We start from the raw sequence: 21,977 nt of genomic DNA on the forward strand, positions 1-21,977 counted from the left end.
GATTCTGGCCCACTTCTTCCACCTTCTAAGACATCAATCAACATTGTCTCTATGGGCCATTCTTCCATAGTTGCATCTTCCTCTAAGTCTTCTACTTTTAAGGACTCTCAGGAACACATTGCACCCACCCAGATAATCTAAAATGATCTATGTTAAGTCAAATGATCAGCAAACTGAATTCTCCTTTACCTTGTAACCTAATATATTCATGGGTTCTAGAATTAGGATTCAGACATCTTTGGAAGGGAGGGGATTCATTTCATTGTTCTGCCACCTGAGCAAAGTTTTAGTACTTTTGTTGAATGGAATGAACTAGCATGTGTTTCTTATACTAAACCTAGATCATCCAAAACACTAAAAACAGAAGTGGCACACAAATGAACTTATGAGTCACTTTTTAAAAACCTTACTTTTTCATCCCTAATAAATATCATAAGTTGCTTGATTGCCTCTGGTAAAGGACCCAAAAGCTTGGGAATTGCCTAGTATTGCCTCCTGCAAATGCCCCCAGCTCCCTAAAGAGCCATGATATCCCTGGGTCCTCTTTGTAATGTCCTTAGGGACCTGGTGAGGAAGGATTAGACTCTATGAGAGTCCTCTGGGTTTCTCCTTTCTTTGGTAGAACTTCTTTAGATAGTTGTTGATTGGGGTCATTCTTTCAAAATGCAAAGGAAATGGTGCCCATTAGTGACAAATCATGAGCCACTTTCACTGAGTCTTAAACATTTCTCTCCTGATTTTTTGTTTGTTTGTTTGTTGAATCCCTGAGGGTGCCAGATGGCACTTGGGGACATTTTTAGTTGCCCTCTCATTCTGTAATGACCAATAGCCTCTTCCCCAAAGGCCCACTCAGCTTCACTCCAAGCCCCTTAACCGTCCCCCAATACTACCCTGGTTGGCTGGCTTGCCACCCAAGCCCCTCCCATGGAGACTTCCTGGAGCCACCACACCATGGGTTCCTCTCTGTGATTTTCTTCTTTATCTTATTTTTCTGGTTTCTTTTTATCCTCATCCTTCCTGACTGCATCTCTTCTCTGGTTTTATGTCTACCCCCCATCACCTCTTGCTGAGCGCCCTCTTCCTCCTCCTCCTCTGCTCTTTCCTAACTTCACTGTCAACTGCTCAGGAAAACAGAGTGAAGAGGAGCCCCTTTCCAAAACCCTTGGCAAAAGTCTTTCCCAATGTCTTCTGCCTTTCCTTAAACTCAGTTCGTCTCCAAGTTTGGACAGTCTCTGAAATGCAATTATTGTTCAGCTTCATGCCTCAGTGGGCATAGCAGCAGGATTATTTTATTTAATTTGCAAAATAATACTTGTCTAGGACTTGGAAGATCTACATTTTAAAATATAGTTTACAACTTGATTTTATACATGAAATTCCAACATCAGTAGGCCACTCTGGTGTTTTAGGTGTTTGGGGGGTGGTTGTGGTTTTTTGTTGTTGAAAATGTAGGACTTTTGCTTTTATTCAGCCAAAATATGGATGATCTTTTTTTTTTTTAACTTGGTTTAGAATCTCATTTCTGTCACTTATTAAATTTTCTTTAAACATTTATTCAATATAAGCTAGATGACTAATATAAGCTAACCGCAAAGAATTTAATACATGGCATTTGGCCGGGTGTGGTGGTGCACACCTGTAATCACAGCAGCTCTGGAGGCTGAGATAGGAGGATTGCAAGTTCAAAGCCAGCCTCAGCAATGAGGTGCTTAGCAACTCAGTGAGACCCTGTCTCTAAATAAAATACAAAATAGGACTGGTGATGTGGCTCAATGGTTGAGTGCCCCTGAGTTCAATCCCTAGTACAAAAAAAAAAAAAAAAAAAAAGTGGCATTCATGTTTATCCATAGACTAGACTTTCTCTGAGCATTTTCATCAAATTCTACCCAGTTGGAGCCAGGTGAGATGGAGGGAATTTTTCAATTAATTTGTCAGAATTACTCAATTAGCACTACTGTGCTAAATTACTGTTATTACTTTAATAATTCAAAGGATATGTATCAATATCAGTAAATTTCAGAAAAACCTGTTCTAATTCTATACACCAGTAAGAATTCTTAAAAACTGGAATTCAACTTAAATGTAATAATTTTAAAGCTAGTCCTAGTATTGGCCCTGGGGATACTGCCACCCTTATAGCATTTCTGATACTCTTCCTGAGCTGTAGAGCTTTAAAAACCCACCCTGCATATCTCTCCCTGGGCTCACAGGGTGACCGAGTGGAAGAGATGTTTCTTCTGAGTTTAACTTGGTGCCCATGTCTACTCGGGATCTGTGCTAGCAGCTGGCTGATTTAGAATTCAGGTGGAGTGTTCGCATTTGTTCTCTCAAATCCACCCAAACACACAATGATCCAAATTGTGCACTTGAAAGAAGAAATGTAAGAAAATATTAGTTCTACTTAGGCATATAGTAGTTGTCTCCAAAATTATTTAAATACTGAGGTGACCTGGAATGACCTTGAGCTGCCTCTCTGCAGCTGGTGGCAGCCACTGTTTGTAAAGTAATCCTCTTGAAAACTGGTTTATAGCTTAGTAGAGTTGATAGTGGCTTGCTTAAGCCATTGTGCAATTTCAGAAATGGTTGTATTATCAAACAGTTGAAATAGAATTTAACTTGGTCCTGGCTACTTTACAACATAATTCAGCTACTAGGATTAATGGTGTGGTCTCCTGTCATGTATCACATAATTTGGATGTCAGGGGAAGCCTATCCCATCCAGAATGGCAAAACAAACAGGTTCCTCATCTGTCTCCCTACTCCCCAGCCCACCCATGGAATGTGAAAGAATTATTCTCTCACAATGACTGAAAAAATGTGTGTGTGTGTGTGTGTGTGTGTGTGTGTGTGTGTGTGTGTGTGTGTATTGTCCTCATGCATGCTGGGCAGGTGCTTTATTACTGAGCTATATCTCTAGCCCCATGTTTCCTCTTATGGAATTTTTTAATCTTTTTCCTGTGACCATGCATTTTCATGAGTGTTCTTTTTTTCCAAATTGGGAAACTGCATCACTGTCACTATCATGGGAGAAGAATCCAGAGATTCTTTCCCCCCTCCCCAGGTCACAGCCCCACTCTCTGGGTAGAGGAGTCCCAGGATTCTTCCTTGGGACCTGTGGAGCCACTGATGGGCTCATAGAGAGGCCATGCACACCCTTACAGCTACCCACACAGGAGGACGTATGTAGAGAGACAGCACAGGGCTCTTTGTAGGTCCCAGAGTTCTGTGAGCCATAAAAGCTCAATTCTGTTGCTAACATCTCAGCTCCTGCCGAAGGGATTTGGATAGTTCAGAAACCAAATCTGAAGTGGAGGCCTTTGGGGTAGGTCATTTGGATTAGATTGCAAGCATGCCCAAGGTCTGTGGAGCAGTGGCCTCTCAGGGTCAGCAGGGCCACCTGTCAGTGCACAGCAGGCCCCACACCATTCCCACCCTCACTCAGTTCAACACATAAATCCCACCTGTTGCCACCACCCAGGCTTCAGGTCAGGTGCAATGGCACAGAGCTGTACAAAGACAAGCTGAGCCTGTATTGTTGGTCCCAAGTGCACCCAGGGCTGTATCCCTAAACTAGGGGAGGGATGAGCAGTGAACCTTTGATGCCAGCCTTCCATCCATTGCCACTGTCTCAAAGGTTTTCGTACCCTGTTGCAACCCTAGGATCTGCAGCGAGATATCGAACAGCACAGCGCAGGGGTGGAGTCCGTATTCAACATTTGTGATGTCCTGTTGCATGACTCTGACGCCTGTGCCAACGAGACCGAGTGCGACTCCATCCAGCAGACCACCAGAAGCCTGGACAGGCGCTGGAGGAACATTTGTGCCATGTCAATGGAGCGGCGCATGAAGTAAGGACCCTGCTGGCCCCAAACATTGAGCTGTGGCCTACAGAACTCTGTGCACCCCTTGCTTTTAGTCATAGTAATTGCTCTATTCACGTCACTTAGAAATGTGCCAGGTATTGGCAGAGAGGACCCAGTAGGGGTGACCAGTGTTTACCAAGGACTTATTGGAAAAAAACCTAGTGTGGTGCCGTCTTCCCCCAGCTCTTTTGTGGCTGCTACTTACTATGTTTACTGGGCCATGAAGCACTGCTGAGCTTGTCTCCTGTTTTTCAGCCCTGTGAGGCAGGAGCTCTGAGATGCTTGGCCCTTCCAGAAGGAAGATGTGCAGACCAGGAGGCAGCATCCTCAGCTGTTTCCCAGGAAGGGTGGCAGGGTCTCTCCCTAACTGCGTGAGCATAAGGCAGCTGGGAATGGGCCCAGTCAGGAGGCAAAAACAAGTCCAAAGGCACAGGGTGGAAATGGGCAGCTGGCTAAGCCACTTTCCCCTCATCAGAATCGAAGAGACATGGCGCCTGTGGCAGAAGTTTTTAGATGATTATTCCCGCTTCGAGGACTGGCTCAAGTCTGCCGAGAGGACAGCAGCCTGCCCCAATTCCTCTGAGGTGTTGTACACAAATGCCAAAGAAGAGCTGAAGAGGTTTGAGGTAAACGCCTTCCCCATCCTTCCTCCTGCTAATGACCGAGACAGCAGCCACTCAGAAGCTGCTAAATGGCTTTCCAAGGCCTACTTCCCCGACCTCTGGAGGGGACAGCACAATCCTCAGCCTGCCACCAGCTGCTAAGGCAGCTTTGCAAGGTGTTACCCACGTATGCCAACAGCCATGTGCTGGCCTTGGGAGCCTGTGCTTTATCATCAAAGACCTGGGGATAGCCAGGCTCAGTGGCACACCTAAATCCCAACTTGGGCCGGGTGAGGTAGGAGGATGGAAAATCTGAGACCAGCCTGAGCAACTTAGCAAGACCCTATCTCAAAATTAAAATTTAAAAGGGCTAGGGATGTAACTCAGTGGTAGAGCACCCCTGGGTTCCATCTCTAGTACCCAAAACAACAACTACTGGTGAAGTCACCCTCTGTTACCTGTGCAGACTGGGGACTGGCCACACAGAGCAAGCCATTGGGGTCGGGGAGGGAGATGTCCCAGCCCACTGCCTCCTTGACACTGACCCCTCCGTGGGCTGCAGGCCTTCCAGCGGCAGATCCACGAGCGGCTCACTCAGCTGGAGCTCATCAACAAGCAGTACCGGCGGCTGGCACGGGAGAACCGCACCGACACGGCCAGCAAACTGAAGCAGATGGTCCACGAGGGCAACCAGCGCTGGGACAACCTCCAGAAGCGGGTGACAGCCATCCTGCGGAGACTCAGGGTAACCTTGCCTGCAGCACAGGGGTTATTTGTAGATTTTCAGGGAGAAGTGATATGGGACAGGCAGTGGCAGGCTTGTAACAGCGCAGGGAGACTTCACTGGAGGACTAACCTGTCTTAGTGTTCTCTCTGCACCAAGGAGCCCTCAGCTGCCAGCGTTCATTTTTAAAGAGGGATTTGTGTTGGGGTTTCTTAAAGCCTATTGATGTGATCTGTGTTACCAAAACACAACTCTCTACAACTTCCAGTGTGCACGTGAGCACAGGGACTGCCCACAGAGCACAGGCCCTGCTTCCTGGATCAGTGGAGGCAACACACAGAAAGAGCCCTGCTTTGCCTGTCTGAGTGTTGTTATGTGCCCCCAGGAATATGCATAAACCCCATCATGCATGTACCCCTCTGCATTGCAGAGGTAGGGGGCAGCCATTATTCTCCTTTACAGCTCAGTGACTAACCTCAGAGGTTGGGGGCTGGTGTTTCAATAATACAGTGGGGACCCCCCCCTCCCCCAACAGAGACTAAACTCTTTGGATGCTCAAGTCCCTCACGCAAAATGGTGTGATATTTGCAAATAATCTATGCACATCTTCTCCTCCTATACTTTAAATTGCCTCTGGATTATCAATTGTCCCTAATATAAGTAAATGCTTATTACAGTATGCTGCTCAAGAAAAGTCTTGTCTTGTCCTGATGTTCAATGCAGACAAATTTTCTTCAAATACTTCCTGTCACAGTTGGTCGAATCCTCCAGTGTAGAACTTGAGGATACAGAGAGCCAACTGTATGTACTCACCCTGGATTTCTGTAGTTCATAAGGTAAACCTTTTTGAGTCCAGGTTTCAGCTAAAGGAGTATAGTCAGGAGCTATCCAATGTGATATTAACCCCTACTCTGTTCTCAAGGCAGAATGCTTTTGAAACCCTTTTAGAAAGAGAAGAATATTTTGTTTTGGTGTTTCTGGTTTGGTGTGGGTTTTAACCCTCTGAGGAGGACATTGGCTAGCATTTCTAGTAATCTAGACAATTTCATTGTTCTTTTTTGTTGTTGTTGTTGTTGTTGTTTTAGCCCCTGAGCATGCCCAGCCTTTTTTTTTTTTTTTTTTTTTTTTTTTGGCAACAGGTCCTCACTGAGTTGCTTAGGGCCTTGCTAAACTAGCTTTGAATTTGTGATCCTCCTGCCTCAGCCTCCTGAGTTGCTGGGATTACAGGCGTGTGCCACCACAGCCGGCTCATTGTGTTAATTTCTTGATTGGACTATTACTAGTCTAAATGGTCATTTGGCTCTGAATGCCACATTTCTCTGGAAACTGGCTGCCCATCTGAGAGCCTCCTGAACTGGAGGTGACGCATCTCCTCTGGGTCTCCAACATGCTCAGAATTACACAAAGGCAAGTGGGGCAGTCAGTCATCCAGGTTCAGCCCTGCAATCTGCACTTTTCTATCTTTGAAGCTGCTGCTAAATCTGCCGTGCCTGGCCCGGCCTCTCAAGGGGTTCCTCAGTGGACAGGGGAAAATCCCTGACTTAAAGAATTACAGAATTTCAAGTGTTTGAAATGACCGCTGAGATCCTAATCAACATTCCCACACTTCCCTCATTTGCTAGGGTAGAAACCAAGGCTCAGAGGTTGGGGGCTTGTTCGGTATCACAGCCAGGACCGGACCCAGGCTGCAGTGTACAGTGCTTTCAGGCTTCCTGGGCACCCCGATACAAGTCTTCCCGAGCACTCGGGCACCCTTTCCTTTGAGCCAAAGGTGATGACTACCTGAACTTTTTCCCAAGGTCAGTACAGATCTGATTTCTTCCCCTTTGCAGCATTTCACCAACCAGAGGGAGGACTTCGAGGGCACCAGGGAGAGCATTCTGGTGTGGCTCACAGAGATGGACCTGCAGCTAACTAATGTGGAGCACTTCTCCGAGAGCGATGCTGATGACAAAATGCGCCAGCTGAATGTAAGGGCTGCTTCCTCAGCTCCTCTTCAAAGATGGCAGCTTTGAGGAGAGCCCTGGCCAAGCACAGATTTCACCTGATGCTCTAAGAGCCAATTCCAGAATTCTTTGAGCAGCTAGGTTGCATCTTACCTATGTATTACTGGGTTCTCATGAGCAAGGACACGAATCCTTGTAGTTGAGGAGTCATTGGAATGAGGCCCCCTCCCCCTTTTTGATGGCCACTTATAAGTCATCCAAGGGGAGAATTTGCTTTAGGTTCCAAATAGAAACATCATACAATGCTGTTTCTCTAGCACTCAAATTGGGTATAATGAAAGGGAAATCTATCATTGGTGGTTCCAAGAACAGATTTTAACCAATATCTATATTAGGTTTATCTCACGGTTGTTCTCTCCTTAGCTAGACTTTAGAAGAAAATGAGAAATGAAAATCTTTCTCCCCTAATGGCACCCCCATAAACATTATTATTTCACCTGAGGCAGACAGATGCCCATTGGTTGCTTATTATGGGAAATGTTCTTGTGTTCACCCAGTATCAACCAGAGGAGTTCCTCCCCTCACACCCAAGGATGTCAAACTCTTAGAATTTATTAATTGGAAAAAAATCGGTGCCCAGAAAGAGGAGGAAAAAAAATACATAGACAGCCTTTTTAAACTAATTAAATCATCATTGTCACTTGGTTAAAAATTGATGAAGCTGGAGTCCTGGGTACAAGACAAAATGAAAATAGGAACAAAACCAAAATGACACGCCTTTTCCTAAGGCCCTGTTTGAACATAGCACTGGACGCCCGGGGGCCAAATTTCTTTCTTTTGAAGTCTTCTCTTTCTCATCCTCTAAATAGGGCTTCCAACAGGAAATTACGTTAAATACCAACAAGATCGACCAGCTCATCGTGTTTGGGGAGCAGCTGATTCAGAAGAGCGAGCCCCTAGATGCCGTGCTGATTGAGGACGAGCTGGAGGAGCTGCACCGGTACTGCCAGGAGGTGTTTGGCAGGGTCTCTCGCTTCCACCGGCGCCTGACCTCCCACGCTCCGGTAAGGGCAAGGCGACCTGCCCAGGGCTCCACCAACCGCTTAAAGAATTGGGATGTCAGTTTTGTAGAGGTTCAGCTGATTGATTTTTATGGTTAAAAATCACTGAGCCTAGGCTGAAATTTTTCATTTCTGCTTTTATTAAATAGAGTTGTGATTACTTCCAAGTCCCCACTACCCAGCGGAGAGGATGATATTTCTAAAACTTCCTCCTCCTCTGACCTGTTTTCAATGTATTCCTCAGTACAGGGCTCCTCCGGCACATGATGGTACCCCGAGAATTCATTGAAAACTGTTATGGTTTTTTTATTACAAATTTGGGGAATGTGTTTCTTAATGGGTGAAAGCTTTTAATATCTGTGCCTTTCTGGTGTTTTGTTGGCAGATTTGAAGTTGTTTTTGTTTTGTTTTGTTTTTTAAACTTTCTGATTCTTGGAGGAATTTGCTACTAACATGAAAGTTTGCTCGGCCTTTCCCCTACCTTCCAGATAAAGTTATTTAAGTTTGATTATATACCTCAGCTTTCTATCTTGGAAATAGCTGGAGTTTTTGCAAAAATACAGATTCTAGCCCCATTCTAGATTGGCTAAACTCAAATAACCATAAGCAGAGCCTGGGGGTACAGTTCTTTTGGAATCAGCCTTAGAAATGCTGGTGATGGCTGCTAGCCAGGCAGACTTCCAGGGCTCCTTCTAAGTGAATTGCCCTTGAACTGGTTAATTCTAAAAGCTGGATACTCCTCCCTTTAGGGTTTGGAAGATGAAAAGGAAGCTTCTGAGACCGAAACAGACATGGAAGACCCCAGAGAAATCCAGACCGACTCTTGGCATAAAAGGGGAGAGAGCGAGGAACCCTCGTCTCCCCAGTCCCTGTGCCATCTTGTGCCCCCTGCTCTGAGCCACGAGCGGTCTGGCTGTGAGACCCCTGTCAGTGTGGACTCCATCCCTCTGGAGTGGGATCACACAGGTGACGTGGGGGGCTCCTCCTCTCACGAAGAAGATGAGGAAGGTCCATACTACAGTGCGCTCTCAGGTAATGGCAGATCCCCAGAGTCCTAGAAATTGACCCATTTGGCTGTGTTCCTAGCACCCTAGTGACACGGGCAGCTCTTGATGTCTAGCTTGTGGCCGACCCAGACAGATTTCTATAGCTTCCTGGGTTCTGTCCTGTCCACCTTTTGACTTACCTGAGAACTGGCTCATTCCTATAAGCCAGTGAAAGGGTGAAAAAGCAAAAAATTGACCTACAGACATTAAAGCCACGCACGGATGGCTCTCGCTGTTGGGGAGACTCCTCAGCTAACTTTTCAATGGAGTTTCTCGGAGTCTCAGTAGACTGAGCATCTCTGTTCTTTCTACAGAACTTCCCCTCCCTCCACCACTGCAGCAGGCAATCAGAGGTCAGCTGGGGGAAAAAAGAAAACAAAACAAAACAAAACTCCTGGTTTCAAAACTCTTCTAATAAAAAAGATAGAGTAGTTAGTTTCCTCCTTTCAGCTGACAATGTTTCACAACTGTTAACTTACTACTTGGGCATTAATCTGCAGGCATGTCCAGTGAGGAAAATGACATTATTCTTTTTCAGATGTAGAAATCCCTGAAAATCCTGAGGCCTATCTTAAAATGACCACAAAAACTTTGAAAGCATCTTCTGGTAGGCCCCTGCCCGTGCACGTCTCCACATGGCAGAGTCCCGTGACGCATATTGCATCCTAACCCTCGCTCCCATGTCCCGTCTGCCCTGTGCCTTCTGTGGACACCATGCGCCTTGGTCCTCGTGTCATGGTGTATTTACACTGCCTTACTCACCCATATCTGCGTGCTCCCTGCCCTCACCAGAGCATCTCCATGCCGGCCCTCCTCCCCGCAGGGCTATGTAGGAGGAATTTTTTCATGATGCCCTTTTTCATTTCCTCCATCTAACTGAAGTCCTTTGGCATGGACCAAGCTTTTCTTTTTGGTGGCTTGGTTTGGAACTATTTCCTTGCTTCTGACCATTTCCAGGGACTGGGCTGGGTGGGTGGGGGTGAGGGTACCCCTGCCTCTGCTGCAGGAGAAAAAAACAACCTCCTTTCTTTGACTTGCAGCTCTAACCTTTATCTTTCACTCTGTGGTGGGGGAGAGCCATGAGCAGCAGCCCTTGGGGTCTCCAGTCCATCTTCAAGGTCACCCCTTCCCCTCAATTCCAAGAGGCCTTCTGTCTTCTTGGCCCCCAGATCCAACCTGGCCACCCAGTTCCACCCCCCTACTCAAGATACCAGCTCCATTCAAAATGCCTCTCATCCCACAGCCACTCATGCTCCTTGTGCTCCACTGTGATCCCATCTAGTGCAGCACGATGCCGCTCAGCTGCATGACTCATCTCATCCCCTCCTGAGACATACTGACATTTTGCAAACATGCATGCTTTGCAAGGAGAGCTGAGGAACTCATCTTGACACTATAACCTGATGCCATATTCCCCATGACCTGCTTTGTGTCACTAAAGAGGAATCCTTTGTTTGCAAAATAGACCATCACTTGCAACTTTTTGTTTCAGGTAAATCCATTTCTGATGGCCACTCGTGGCATGTTCCTGACAGCCCTTCCTGTCCCAAGCATCACTACAAACAAATGGAAGGTGACAGGAATGTACCACCCATCCCCTCGGGTTCCAGCACCCCTTACAAATCAGCCTATGTAAGTCTTGACTCTCCTGGGAATGTAACCCAAATGTATGAGTAAGAGTTAAAATTTAAGAGAGATTTTTGGTGCAAATTACATGTGCTCACTCCCTAGACACATCTTGAATTGGTTTTCTCATGGGACAGTTGCTCTACTGAGGGACTGGGGATAAAGCTCAGTGGTAGAACACTTGCCTAGCATGGCCCAAGGTCCCAACGTCTGGGTGATTCCTAGCACTACCAAAAAAAAAAAAAAAAAAATCTCTGCCAAACTGTCCATCCATGCTCCATTAGGACCCTGGCAAATAGACCAGAGAGGTTTCTGGCCAAAAGTATCTTTGTGTACGTTGACATAATATAGTAGTAATTGTTTCTGTTTTATCAGTTTTCCATGTAAAAATTAAAGAGACGAGTTACTGGGCCTTCCTGAACTGCTCCTGAGCTCTCAAGCCTTGGTTATGTTTATCTTTTTTATTGTTTTTTTTAATTGGTGCATTATAATTATACATAATAATGGGACCTATTGTGATATATTCATACGTGCACAACACATAAATTGATCTGTTTCATTCCCTGGTATCCCTGCTTTCCTTCCCTTTCTCCCTCCCCAGGACCCTTTCCCATGTTAAACTGACCTCTTGACCACATCCTAAGCAAAACACCATGACTTCATGTTTAGACTTGATGGCAGGCCATGGTGGATGGTGGCTTGGGTTCCCAGCCCTGCCAGTTCATGACTGCAGAACCTAAGGCACTTTGTCTTGCCTCTGTGAGCTTGACTCACCCAAGGATAACCCTTCCTTGCATAATTGTTGCTAAGATTGATGTGTGTAAAGGTAAAAGAAGACCTGCAGGAGTGGAGGTCATCATTACTGCTGCCATATTGGGGGAGGGGGGTAGTCACAGCATCTGTCCCTTCTCAGTTACATGAGTTCTTAGCATGCTCCGGCTGGGCAAGTGGGGGACAGCCTAGAGTTTACTATGGGCCACAGAACATTCTTAGTACAGAGGATTAGTGACAAGAGAAAATTAAAGCATCCCTTTTATCTTAATACCATCTTTTAGAGAAACCAACAGCAATGTAAGCATCAGGAGATTTAGTCAGAGTGCCCTCTGTCTAGGAGTGACTATGGCTGCACACTTGGAGATGGATCATCTTCACACATTCAATCCCAGTCATTTAACAATGGGCTGGCCACATATAGTTCAGAAATACTTCCTTTTGCTTGGCAAGTAGCTCTCACTTAATCTGCCCTTCTGGTGTGAGATAAGATGGGGGGAAGAGACCCAGCGCTTGACCTGTGCGTCACATACCCTGGGCCCATGTGGTTTGCTTCTCCCAAGCCATTACACTTCTCGTGTCCTTCATCTGGCCAATTTCAAAAACTCAAACCTTTTTGTTGTGTCTGAAGCAGGCATGTCCCCACAAATTTGAAGGATTTTAAAAATTTGTTCATTCCACACAAATAGGCCACATGGACTCAATCTAAAAAAAAAAAGGAAGGATAGTTTTCTTAAAAGAAACACTTTTTATTTTTGCAAAGGCTTGAGTAATATAGTCCATTCAGCTCTGTGATAATAGAGAGCCAGTGAATATGTGCTGTGAAGGACACACACCCTGAGAGGCAGTTTGTCCAGCCACCTCAGTAGGGAGATGGGAGGGATAGTGAAAATGCTGTGGAAATGTGAACGTGCCCACACGGTAAGCACAGAGATTGTTTTTAGATTTCTTCCCACAGTTCTCCTGGGGACCTTGAAGCATGCAAATTTAATTTTATTCCCATTGCTGCCATCTTGCCCTTTCCTGGGCTGCTGCAGAGGCTTTTCAGTTTTTTTTTTTTTTTTTGTAGATGGACACAATACCTTTATTTTATTTATTTTTTTTTTTTTTAAATGGTGCTGAGGATCAAACCCAGTGCCTCACACATGCTAGATGAGCGCTCTATCACTGAGCCCCAGCCCCTGTTGCGGAGGCTCTGTTTCTCCACTCGGCTCTGTTTTCTTATAAATGCTAACCACGTACGAAGCCACCTCCATATTACTAGAGAGTGGCCCTTCAAAGCAAAGGGCCCCGTACCCTTATTTCTTGCCTATGAGTCTGAACCCAGTCATTCTTCAGAAAACTTTAACTTTTATAGATGGTAACTTAAAAATTGACTCATTCTAGGGAAAGCTGCTATTACATCCAGGCACTGATGGTGGAAAAGAAAGTCCAAGAGTCCTGAATGGCAGCCCTCAGCAGGAAGACGAGCATCTGGCCACCCTAACAGGACAGCCATCAGGTACTGCTCTGCCGGCGGCTATCAGAGAGGTTGTGTGTGGTATTTGGGCTGAGCTGAGCATTTGAAACATCACCCGACAGAATATTAATTAGGAATTAAGCTGGGTGCAGTGGTGAATACCTATAATCCCAGGAGCTCCAGAGGCTGAGGCAGGAGTATCACAAGTTGGAGGCCAGTCTGGACGAATTAAAAGGGTTGGAGATATAGCTCAGTGGTAAAGGTTCAATCCCCAGCACTCACCCCCCCAAAATTAGGAATTGATCAACATATGATTCACCAAAACTATTAAACTTGCTCTACAACAGCCAATATTATTTTCAGATTAAATAACTTGTATTTATGAGTCCCTATTCATTTTAATTTGGAAACTGTTCTTTAAACATTGACAAAATATGCCTCCTATGATGAAGTTTTTAATGACTTTATATATATATATATATCAAATGTGAAGTCTCGGGAGGCTGAGGCAGGATGATTTTGAATTCAAAGCCAGCCTCAGCAACTTAGTGAGGCACTTAGTTTTTATTTAGAGACAGGTGTCTCTAAACACCCTGTCTCTAAATTAAAAAGGCAGGTGGGGGGGTGGAGGAGCTGGGGATTTGGCTCAGTGTGTTCAATCCCCAGTACCAAAAAAAAAAAAATCAAAATAAAGGTGATAAAGTGTTCTCAAGTGTCCCCTCATTAGACCAGACCAATAACTGTCAAAGTTTTTGCTCAGCGAAATCTAAAGTGAAGCTGATGCTCTGAGTGATTGTGTGTGGACCAAAGGAGGAAACAGAGAACTGAGATGCTGAGCAGGCGACCAGAGCACACATCGGTCCCATTCCTCCCCAAGTCCCCGCCTCTTTCCAGCCTTTGGGAGTGTGGCACAGAGAAATGCGCTGTGCCATATTCTGGAAAAGAGAACAACCCTACCCAGATCCTCCTGCAAGGGGCGTGCGGCCCACACACTTTTACCACGCTGACCCCTACCTAGTAGCTTCAGCCAGAGAAGTCTGTCTGCATTATTGCTTTTTTTTAAATTGGTGCCTTTGTTTCAGGTGCCTTTGACAGATGGGAACTGATTCAAGCACAAGAGCTTCACAGTAAACTCAGAATGAAACAAAACATGCAGCAGCTGAACTCTAATATCAGCGCCATCACTGCTTGGCTGGGAAAAACTGAAGCAGAGCTTGAAACTTTAAAGATGGCAAAGCCTCCCTCCAACATCCAGGAAATGGAACCCAGAGTGAAGAGATTGCAGGTGAGCTGGAGGCCCGGAGGGAGAGGAGCTGAGAACAGGCACATGAATGCACTGCTGGGCTGGGTAGGTGGCAGCTCACAGATGGAGCGTGGTAGAGGTCAGCCTGTTTCACGTCACTTCTGTAACTGACAAGGTCGCAGAGTTCTATTTTTACATGGAACAGTATCTACAAATGATTGAAACCCAGAGCAGTGCTGGAGAGATATAGCTCAGATTCCCCAGGGATGGACAGATCTGATTTCCCAGGCACCTCTAGACTTTTCTGTTGTTGTCGTTTTTATATTATGGGGGATTGACCCCAGGGGCACTTAACCATTAGGCTGTGTCCCTAGGCCTTTTTCTTTTTTGAGACTGGGTCTCACTAAGTTGCTAAGGCTGGCCTCAAACTTGTAACCCTCCTGCCACAGACTTCAGATTACAGGCAGATACCACTGTACCCAGCTACCTCGAGACTGTGGAGGTGCTGGTGGCCACTGTCCAGCACCTTTAAGTCTGAACTATATGTATAGTTCCAGGTTGGTAGATCCTGTGGCCTGATTTGGTCACCCTACTATACTGTTGGGATTTGTCACCCCATAATCAGCCTGGGCTCCACCTGTACCAGCCTAGGGAGCAGAGTAGGGGCAGTTCAAGCCCTGTACTTTGGAGGTGTTCCGAACACAAGCCTGAGCTCTAGAGACCCTGGGCAAGGGGTCTTGGGGTATCCAAGCACTCTTCATATATGTACTTTTAGTTTGCTTTGTGTGTTTGTATATCAGGGATTCCCATTCATCTTAGAAATAACATTTCTAGGATATCTGGAGGTAGAAAAATGATATATACTTTATCCAAAAGACTTTGAATCTGGGTCCAGAAATTTTATTAAATCCATCACACAGCAAGGGCTGTGGCAGTCAACGGGGTCGCTTCATGCCTCCAGGCATGAAGTTAATCCAGCGAGTCCACCAGCAAGGAGACCAGCCTCTGCTGTCGGGCCGTGCGGGCTAGTGTGCCAGGTTCCCTGGCCTTATAAGGCAGCTCCCTCACCTGATGTTTCCCAGCCAGTCACAAGCGAGGTCACTCGCGTTTCAGTAGCCACAGCCCGGAGAAGTGTGTGGAAGGCCTGCTCCCTACTGAGGTTCAAAGGAGCCCCGCCTTTTCCAGAGCACTTAGCCCACTCATTTCCCTCTGTGGCAGGAGATATTAAAAGCTTTTGACAACTACAAGGCATTAATGGTCTCTGTCAATGTGAGCGGCAAGGAATCTCTGCCAACTGAGAGCACCGAAGCCACAGAGCTCCAGAGTAGACTCCGCCAGCTGGGCCTGCGCTGGGAAGCAGTCCAGGGCGCAGTGGACAGCTGGAGAGGGGACCTGCGGCAGTCACTCATGCAGTGCCAGGTATGCTGACTCAGCCCAAGGCCCTGTCTCCGGCAGCGGCCAGGCCCATGTGGTGGGAGCAGCAGATATTTTTATTATCATCAGACTGCTTTAGCACAAATGTGACTTGTACTAGGAAATGTGTGCTTTACTGTGTGTTTCCAAAGAGTCATGCACCCCAGTGCACGCACACGCGCACACACACACACACACACACACACACACACACACAGTGCTCGCCTTGAGTCTCCTGGCCTCACCCACCCCCTGTGACCTGTAAGGGTCACAGCAAACATTCTTGTAGGTTGGGAATGCCACCCCAACACTGCCCCATCTTTGTCCTTCTGCCAGAGTAATTGGCAGACCTGGTCATGGACCACAGGAACAGTTAATCCAGGTGTACGACTTCATAGCTTTGGACTTTAGGCAAAATCACTGAGTCTCCCAGTCTTGGTTTTCTCATCTGAAAAATGGGCATCGTTTTAATACCTGTCTCCCAGGTCCTTTTTAGAACTAAATGAGGTGGTGTGTGTCATCTTAGCCCGGTGCCTGACATATAAGTGCTCAGCATTTATTAACACTGCATTGCTGTTTAGCTGTGACCCCATTTTAGGGAACAGAGCCCACCACAGCCTGGGCCAGCTCCCTTAGCCACGGAGCCCAGTGAACTTGTTGAAGAATGCACATGGTCTCTTCGTTGAGGATGATCTGAAGCCCCTCCTTTCTGCTAGCACTTTCCCCCTGCCCTCCCCTTGGCTTGGTTTGAGGCCTTGTACTGTAATTGAGATGTGGCCCTTTTATTCACTGTCTTAGAAGAATGGGTGACTGATGGCTGAGAAGCAGCCTGCAGCCTTCTCGGCACTTCCTCTCCCATGGTGCCCAGAAGGCGCAGTGCTTAGATTATGTTGTTTTTTAAGGATTTCCACGAATTAAGTCAAAACCTGCTCCTGTGGCTGGCAAGTGCTGAGAACCGGAGGCAGAAGGCTCATGTCACCACTCCAAAGGCAAACCGCCAGGTCCTCCAGGAGTGCCAGAAAGAACTAATGGTAAGTTCCCTTCTCCAGGGTTCTGCAGGTCACTGGCTGCTGGCTGCTCCAGCTGGTCAGAGTGCTCCCGGGCACTGACAGTGCCAGAGGCAGCTGTGACTGTGACTGAGCTGTGACTCAGGAGTTCGGCCCTCATGTTCCCTTTGCTGTCCACCAAGCAGCCCTCTGTAATCATGAAGCACAATGACTTGCAGAGATGAAGAGATAGAGTCTTTCAGACTCTCAGGAATTGGGGACATGAGTGTTTATAATACCCTGACACAACAGGCATGGCGTTACAGGCCTGTTATCTCAGCAACTCAGGAAGCTGAGCCAAGAGGATTGCAAGTTTTAGGCCAGCCTGGGCAACTTAGCAAGACACTGTCTGAATATCAGAAGAGCTGGGTGGAGCTTAGTGGTAGAGCCTCGTGCACACTTGCCTAGTGCATAAGATCTTAGGTTCAATCCCAGGTACTTCTGAAATAAATTACATCCTGAAAAACATAAGGCCTGGGGACATAGTTCCAGGACTCCTGTAGGTACCAAAGTTTTGGATGCTCAAGTCTTCCTACCCCACCCCACTCATTCCTTTCCTCTGATTTCTCCAGCATCATAATTATCTGCAGAGTGGAAAGGAATAAAAAAGCAGGGGACAGGGTGCAACCTGCTTGCTTTCTAAACAGTGCTGGACTGAGGACACAGGCAAAGTAGAAGGCTCAGCATTCATCGGGAACTGAGAAAGCCTCGGGTGGCCACACCATCTTCTCTTTGGATAACTATTTCACACACTTTTTATTTCAGCAACTGAAAAAGGAACTAGTGGAACGTCAGCCTCAAGTCAACTCCCTACAGGAGCTCTCCACCAGCCTTCTCGTTAAGGGGCATGGAGAAGACTACATTGAAGCTGAAGAGAAGGTCCATGTCATCCAGAAAAAACTCAAACAGTTACGAGAACAAGTATCCCAAGATTTAATGTCCTTACGGGGAAGCCAGGTGAGTCCCCTGGTGGCTTTTTTATGGGTTAAGATGTCACAGTAGAGGCAGACAGAAGGCAGGGTGTGTAGCCCTACTGTGGCGAGGAGGCCAGGAGAGAGCAGGTGGTCTGAGTGGAGTGTGGCCATACAAGTTGCATAAGCTCCTCACATGTGTTCTGTATGTGAAAAAGGAGAGAGCAAGGTAACTGCCTTAACTGTCCTGGCTGGGGTTATGGAAAGCAGCCATCCGCCATCATTTCTGCCTTCAGATGGATCAGACGCGAGGCTTCACTCTCGCCTGTATCTCAATAGTGCTGTTTCTTGAGAGTTTCCCTTGACATCTGCCTTAGTGGATGAGGGCCTGGTCTTCCCACATCACCCCACTCACTTCAGAGGTTTCATGTCCTCTTTATTGTCCTGGTCCCTTGGTTCTCACCACTTCTCTAATTTATTTAACTTCCCTCTCTTTAAAATGGGATAAAATTTAGAACCAAAGGAATACCCAGGCTGTGGGCTCCCCAAACTTGGGACAGGTCCCTCTACTCTAGAATGTTCTACTTCGTCCTGTACACCCAAGACTCGATGTCTCGATGGCCACAGTGACCTTGGTGAGCCCCTGGTCAGCTGGAATCGGTGCACATGGCTGGCCTTGCCCTGGTTATGTTCTCTCTTGTCTGAAAAGGTTTCGAGTCAAGGGCGGAGAGCAAGGGAAGGAGCCTGCTCAGGAGGAGCTGTAGGCTCGGGGAGGGAGCAGGGCCTAGAAGACTGTGTGAAGCATGGTTCTGTGCTCTTGTGACTATTCTGAACTGAACTGTTGGGGTGTGGCTTTCAGAACTCAGACCCATCTCTGCTCAACTTTGATGAGGTAGACTCCGGGGACCAGCCTTCTGCAGCAGCCATGGCAGCTCCCCAAGCGAAGGTGAGAGCCCCTGCCTTCTGTCAGAACCACTGTCGTGATTTTGTTTATTTTTAATTTTATTTATTTATTTGTATGGGGTGTTGAGAATCGAACCCAGTTCCTCACACATGCTAGGCAAACGCTTTACCATTGAGCCACAACCCCAGCCCCATACACTCGTGAGATGACAGAAACTTGGAACTCCAAGACCCCTTTAGACAGTTCCTGACAGCACAGATCTGCTTTAACTCTAATCAAAAGAAATTCTTCCTCCAAAGATTTTTTTTTTAATATTAAAATATACTTTTTAAAAAGACCTGACTCAAAGATTGTCTCCTACTCAGTTACACTAGTTTGGGATCATAGTAGATTGTAAAATACGAGGGCCCTTGTTAAAGGGGTTTCCTGATTTCTCCCTCAAAGCAGATCAACAAACATAGTTTAACAAACCCAATTATTTCTTACTCAGTATTGTTGAATCTCAGGTGTCTTAGTCTAGTCTCAAGTGTGGCAGGAAGACGAGCTATAGAAGTGTATCACTTTAGGACCAAACTGTCTTCAACTTACTCTTTGGCTTCTTTTTCCCAGCAGGTCAGAGCAGAGAGAACTTCAGAAGATGAGAATGAGACAGACAGCAGGTAATGACCTCACAGTCACAGGAGTGACTCCCCAGGGTTCACAGTCACTATGCCAGCTCTGCCAGTGCCACTATGCAGGTCCTTGTAGAAATCTGCTTTTCTTTCTCCTGGAAACTGCTAGGGTTTCTCTTCCAAAACAGGACCCCAGCTGTTGGCTGCCTTTGGCTCTCTCACCCCAGATTTTCTTGCTTACATAGCAGAGGGTCAGGGGAGCAGGTGAGTGTGTCCTCTGGAACCTGCTGATCAGCTCTCCTCTGTTGGCAGGATGTCTGGCCCCGGCAGCTCACGGCCACAGCGCTCCTTCCTCTCCAGGGTGATCAGGGCAGCACTGCCCTTGCAGCTGCTCCTGCTGCTGCTGCTGCTCCTGGCCTGTCTGCTGCCCTCCTCCGAAGAGGACTACAGCTGCACCCAGGCCAACAACTTCGCCCGCTCTTTCTACCCCATGCTGCGGTACACCAATGGGCCTCCCCCGACCTAGAGGGCTCAGCCAGTCCCAGCACCATAACACCAGCCTCTTTGCTATGGGTGCCCAGCTTGTGGCCCCAGACCAATGTGTGAGTGACTCTTAGCACTGGGAATGTCCAGGGACCTGCCGTGGACACCCACCTCTGGGCTTGTCCAGAATGGGCTCTTGGGGTTCCAGGGCAGCTTTCAAATGAAGTCCTTCCTTGGGGACAGGGAACTGTTGCAGCAATTACCCAGGGCATTTGGGCAAAGCTAGTTGATTAGTTGAGGGAACTCTGGAAAGGGCAGTTTTCCTAAGAGTCTCGCACTTTGTAAATTCTGACTTATTTGTAAAACAGCATTATTATAACGTAGCTAACGTGGTCCATGAGCAGTGGCGTTCATCACAGAATATATATTAGAGACACAAGCAGATCCCACCTTAGAAATGGTTCCAAAATTCATATGCACCGAGCTGATTGACTGAAACAATCATATTTTAAATGTTTAGAATCCGTTTTCTTCCAATCAGCTAGTGATCTTGAGCTACCAGTTATAAACCAAAATGTTCAGCTCAGTACCTAGATCTGCTCTTTTATATTGCTTTAAATTTTTAAAGAAATTTTATTGCATGGATGTGGTTATTTGTGCATATTTTTTAACAATGCTGAATCTATGAATAATGTAAACTTGGATTTTTTTAAAAATCAGATTTTAGCTTGAGCTTTTGACTAATGTACAGTAAACGCCAAACTACAAACTTGATAGGGATGTTTTTGTAAGTTAATTTTATAAAAGTTTTCAATGTTTAAAGAGATGCTTCAGGTTTGGTTGAACCATTTTGCCAGGGGGGCGGGGGTTGGTACAGAAACTTGAAGCTGTCTGTGGTATGTACAACTCAGATGTTTCTCATTAAAAAAAAAAAAATTAGCCAAACTGTTGTACTGAATTATATCACAAAGTGGGTCAGTGGCAGTCTTCTATTAAACAAAAATTGTTTTTAAAATATTATAAGGGGCTTTTTATTCTAAGCTAAAATTTATATTCTACTTATTTAACTTTGTACAGGATTGTTTGAGATCTAGAAACCTCACCCTGTCTGGAGGAAGGACCCTTGTATATGTGTCAATGACTCAATGTATGATCTCAGGTGCTAATAGGGAGTAGATGAAGAAAGTCCCAAAGGGAAGGTGGACACAAAAGATCAAGACCATATGACCCAGTTTTTGTACATCTCTTTCTGGAATGAATTGCAGACTCAATATCCCTTATCCAAAATGCTTGTAGCTAGAAATATTTTAGATTTGAAGCTCTTTTTGCATTGGAATATTTGCATATGCATAATGGGATATATAGGGGAAGGGAACCAAGTCTAAAAAGGTATTTTATATTTCGTATACACCTTATCCACAGAGGCTGATGGTAATTTTATGCTATATCTTAAGTAATTTTGCACATGAAACAAAATTTCACTGTGCAGAATCCAGTTGTAGCATTATGTTAGTGCTCTCAGTGCTCAAAAAGTTTTGGATTTTTGGGTGAAGCATGCTCAACCTGTGACAGGTAATCAAGTGTTTAACAAATGTTTCAGGCAAAGCCACCTGCCTTCCATACAATTCCAGCACCACTGTCTGCCTTCTGCCAAAACAAAGAAGGTAAACCCCAGCATTTCTGCTGCCTTGAAGTTACCCAGTTCCACACCTGCATCTCGAGTATCTAGAGATAGATATGAAAATGGGTCATTTTCTGCGTTTGGAGGCTGAGGCAAGAGGATCACAAGTTCAAGGCCAACCTCTGCAACTTAGACCCTGTCTCAAAAAATTAGGGCTGGGAATGAAGCTCAGTGGTAAAGTGCCCTGGGTTCAATTCCCAGTACCAAATAATTCACCTTTTTCATAAATTTCTCTGGGATTACATTAATTTAAGTAAAAATGTTACAGCTCTTTCCTTAAGGCACTGAGTTGCTTAGAGAGTTCCTGCTCCATTTTAGCCTGAGAGGAAGAACAAAATTCCTATCTCCCTCTCCATCTTCCATTCTGCCCTAAGGGGGAGACCTGAGGCTGGTCAAAGTGCTGGTTGCATTTCAAAGCCTAACTATGCATATCAATTGTGGACACTCCCTCAAGGTAAAGATCTTTAAGTCTTGAGTTTAGTCACCCCCAACTCTGATGAAACCACTGCTGCCTTCCCTCACCTCAAACTCAGTGTATTCCCAAAAACACTTCTCTGAGATAATGTTTTATATTGCTGCAAATATAT

General features: G+C 46.1%; 1 protein-coding gene across 10 annotated transcripts in view; it reads left to right on the plus strand.

Annotated features, from left to right (window-relative positions):
* The window catches only part of Syne2 (spectrin repeat containing nuclear envelope protein 2), a 321,684-nt gene extending 301,030 nt beyond the window's left edge, over positions 1-20,654 (plus strand). For 6 of the 10 annotated variants that reach the window (XM_078050030.1, XM_078050035.1, XM_078050036.1 and 3 more), the window contains 16 exons: positions 3,661-3,848; positions 4,339-4,489; positions 5,028-5,210; positions 7,022-7,159; positions 8,005-8,199; positions 8,946-9,228; positions 9,781-9,849; positions 10,735-10,874; positions 13,026-13,140; positions 14,181-14,383; positions 15,560-15,760; positions 16,657-16,785; positions 17,566-17,757; positions 18,571-18,657; positions 19,225-19,274; positions 19,539-20,654. In XM_078050030.1, coding sequence (XP_077906156.1) covers positions 3,661-3,848; positions 4,339-4,489; positions 5,028-5,210; positions 7,022-7,159; positions 8,005-8,199; positions 8,946-9,228; positions 9,781-9,849; positions 10,735-10,874; positions 13,026-13,140; positions 14,181-14,383; positions 15,560-15,760; positions 16,657-16,785; positions 17,566-17,757; positions 18,571-18,657; positions 19,225-19,274; positions 19,539-19,752 — 2,538 coding nt within the window. In that variant the 3' untranslated portion in view covers positions 19,753-20,654. Of the gene's footprint in view, positions 1-3,660; positions 3,849-4,338; positions 4,490-5,027; positions 5,211-7,021; positions 7,160-8,004; positions 8,200-8,945; positions 9,229-9,780; positions 9,850-10,734; positions 10,875-13,025; positions 13,141-14,180; positions 14,384-15,559; positions 15,761-16,656; positions 16,786-17,565; positions 17,758-18,570; positions 18,658-19,224; positions 19,275-19,538 lie in introns of those variants that run through there. The other 4 variants (XM_078050033.1, XM_078050037.1, XM_078050034.1 and 1 more) reach the window with 4 other exon arrangements.
* Positions 20,655-21,977: the final 1,323 nt, after the last annotated feature.

The sequence above is a fragment of the Ictidomys tridecemlineatus genome, chromosome 5 (assembly GCF_052094955.1).
Source record: "Ictidomys tridecemlineatus isolate mIctTri1 chromosome 5, mIctTri1.hap1, whole genome shotgun sequence".
In the NCBI taxonomy this organism is placed as follows: domain Eukaryota; kingdom Metazoa; phylum Chordata; class Mammalia; order Rodentia; family Sciuridae; genus Ictidomys; species Ictidomys tridecemlineatus.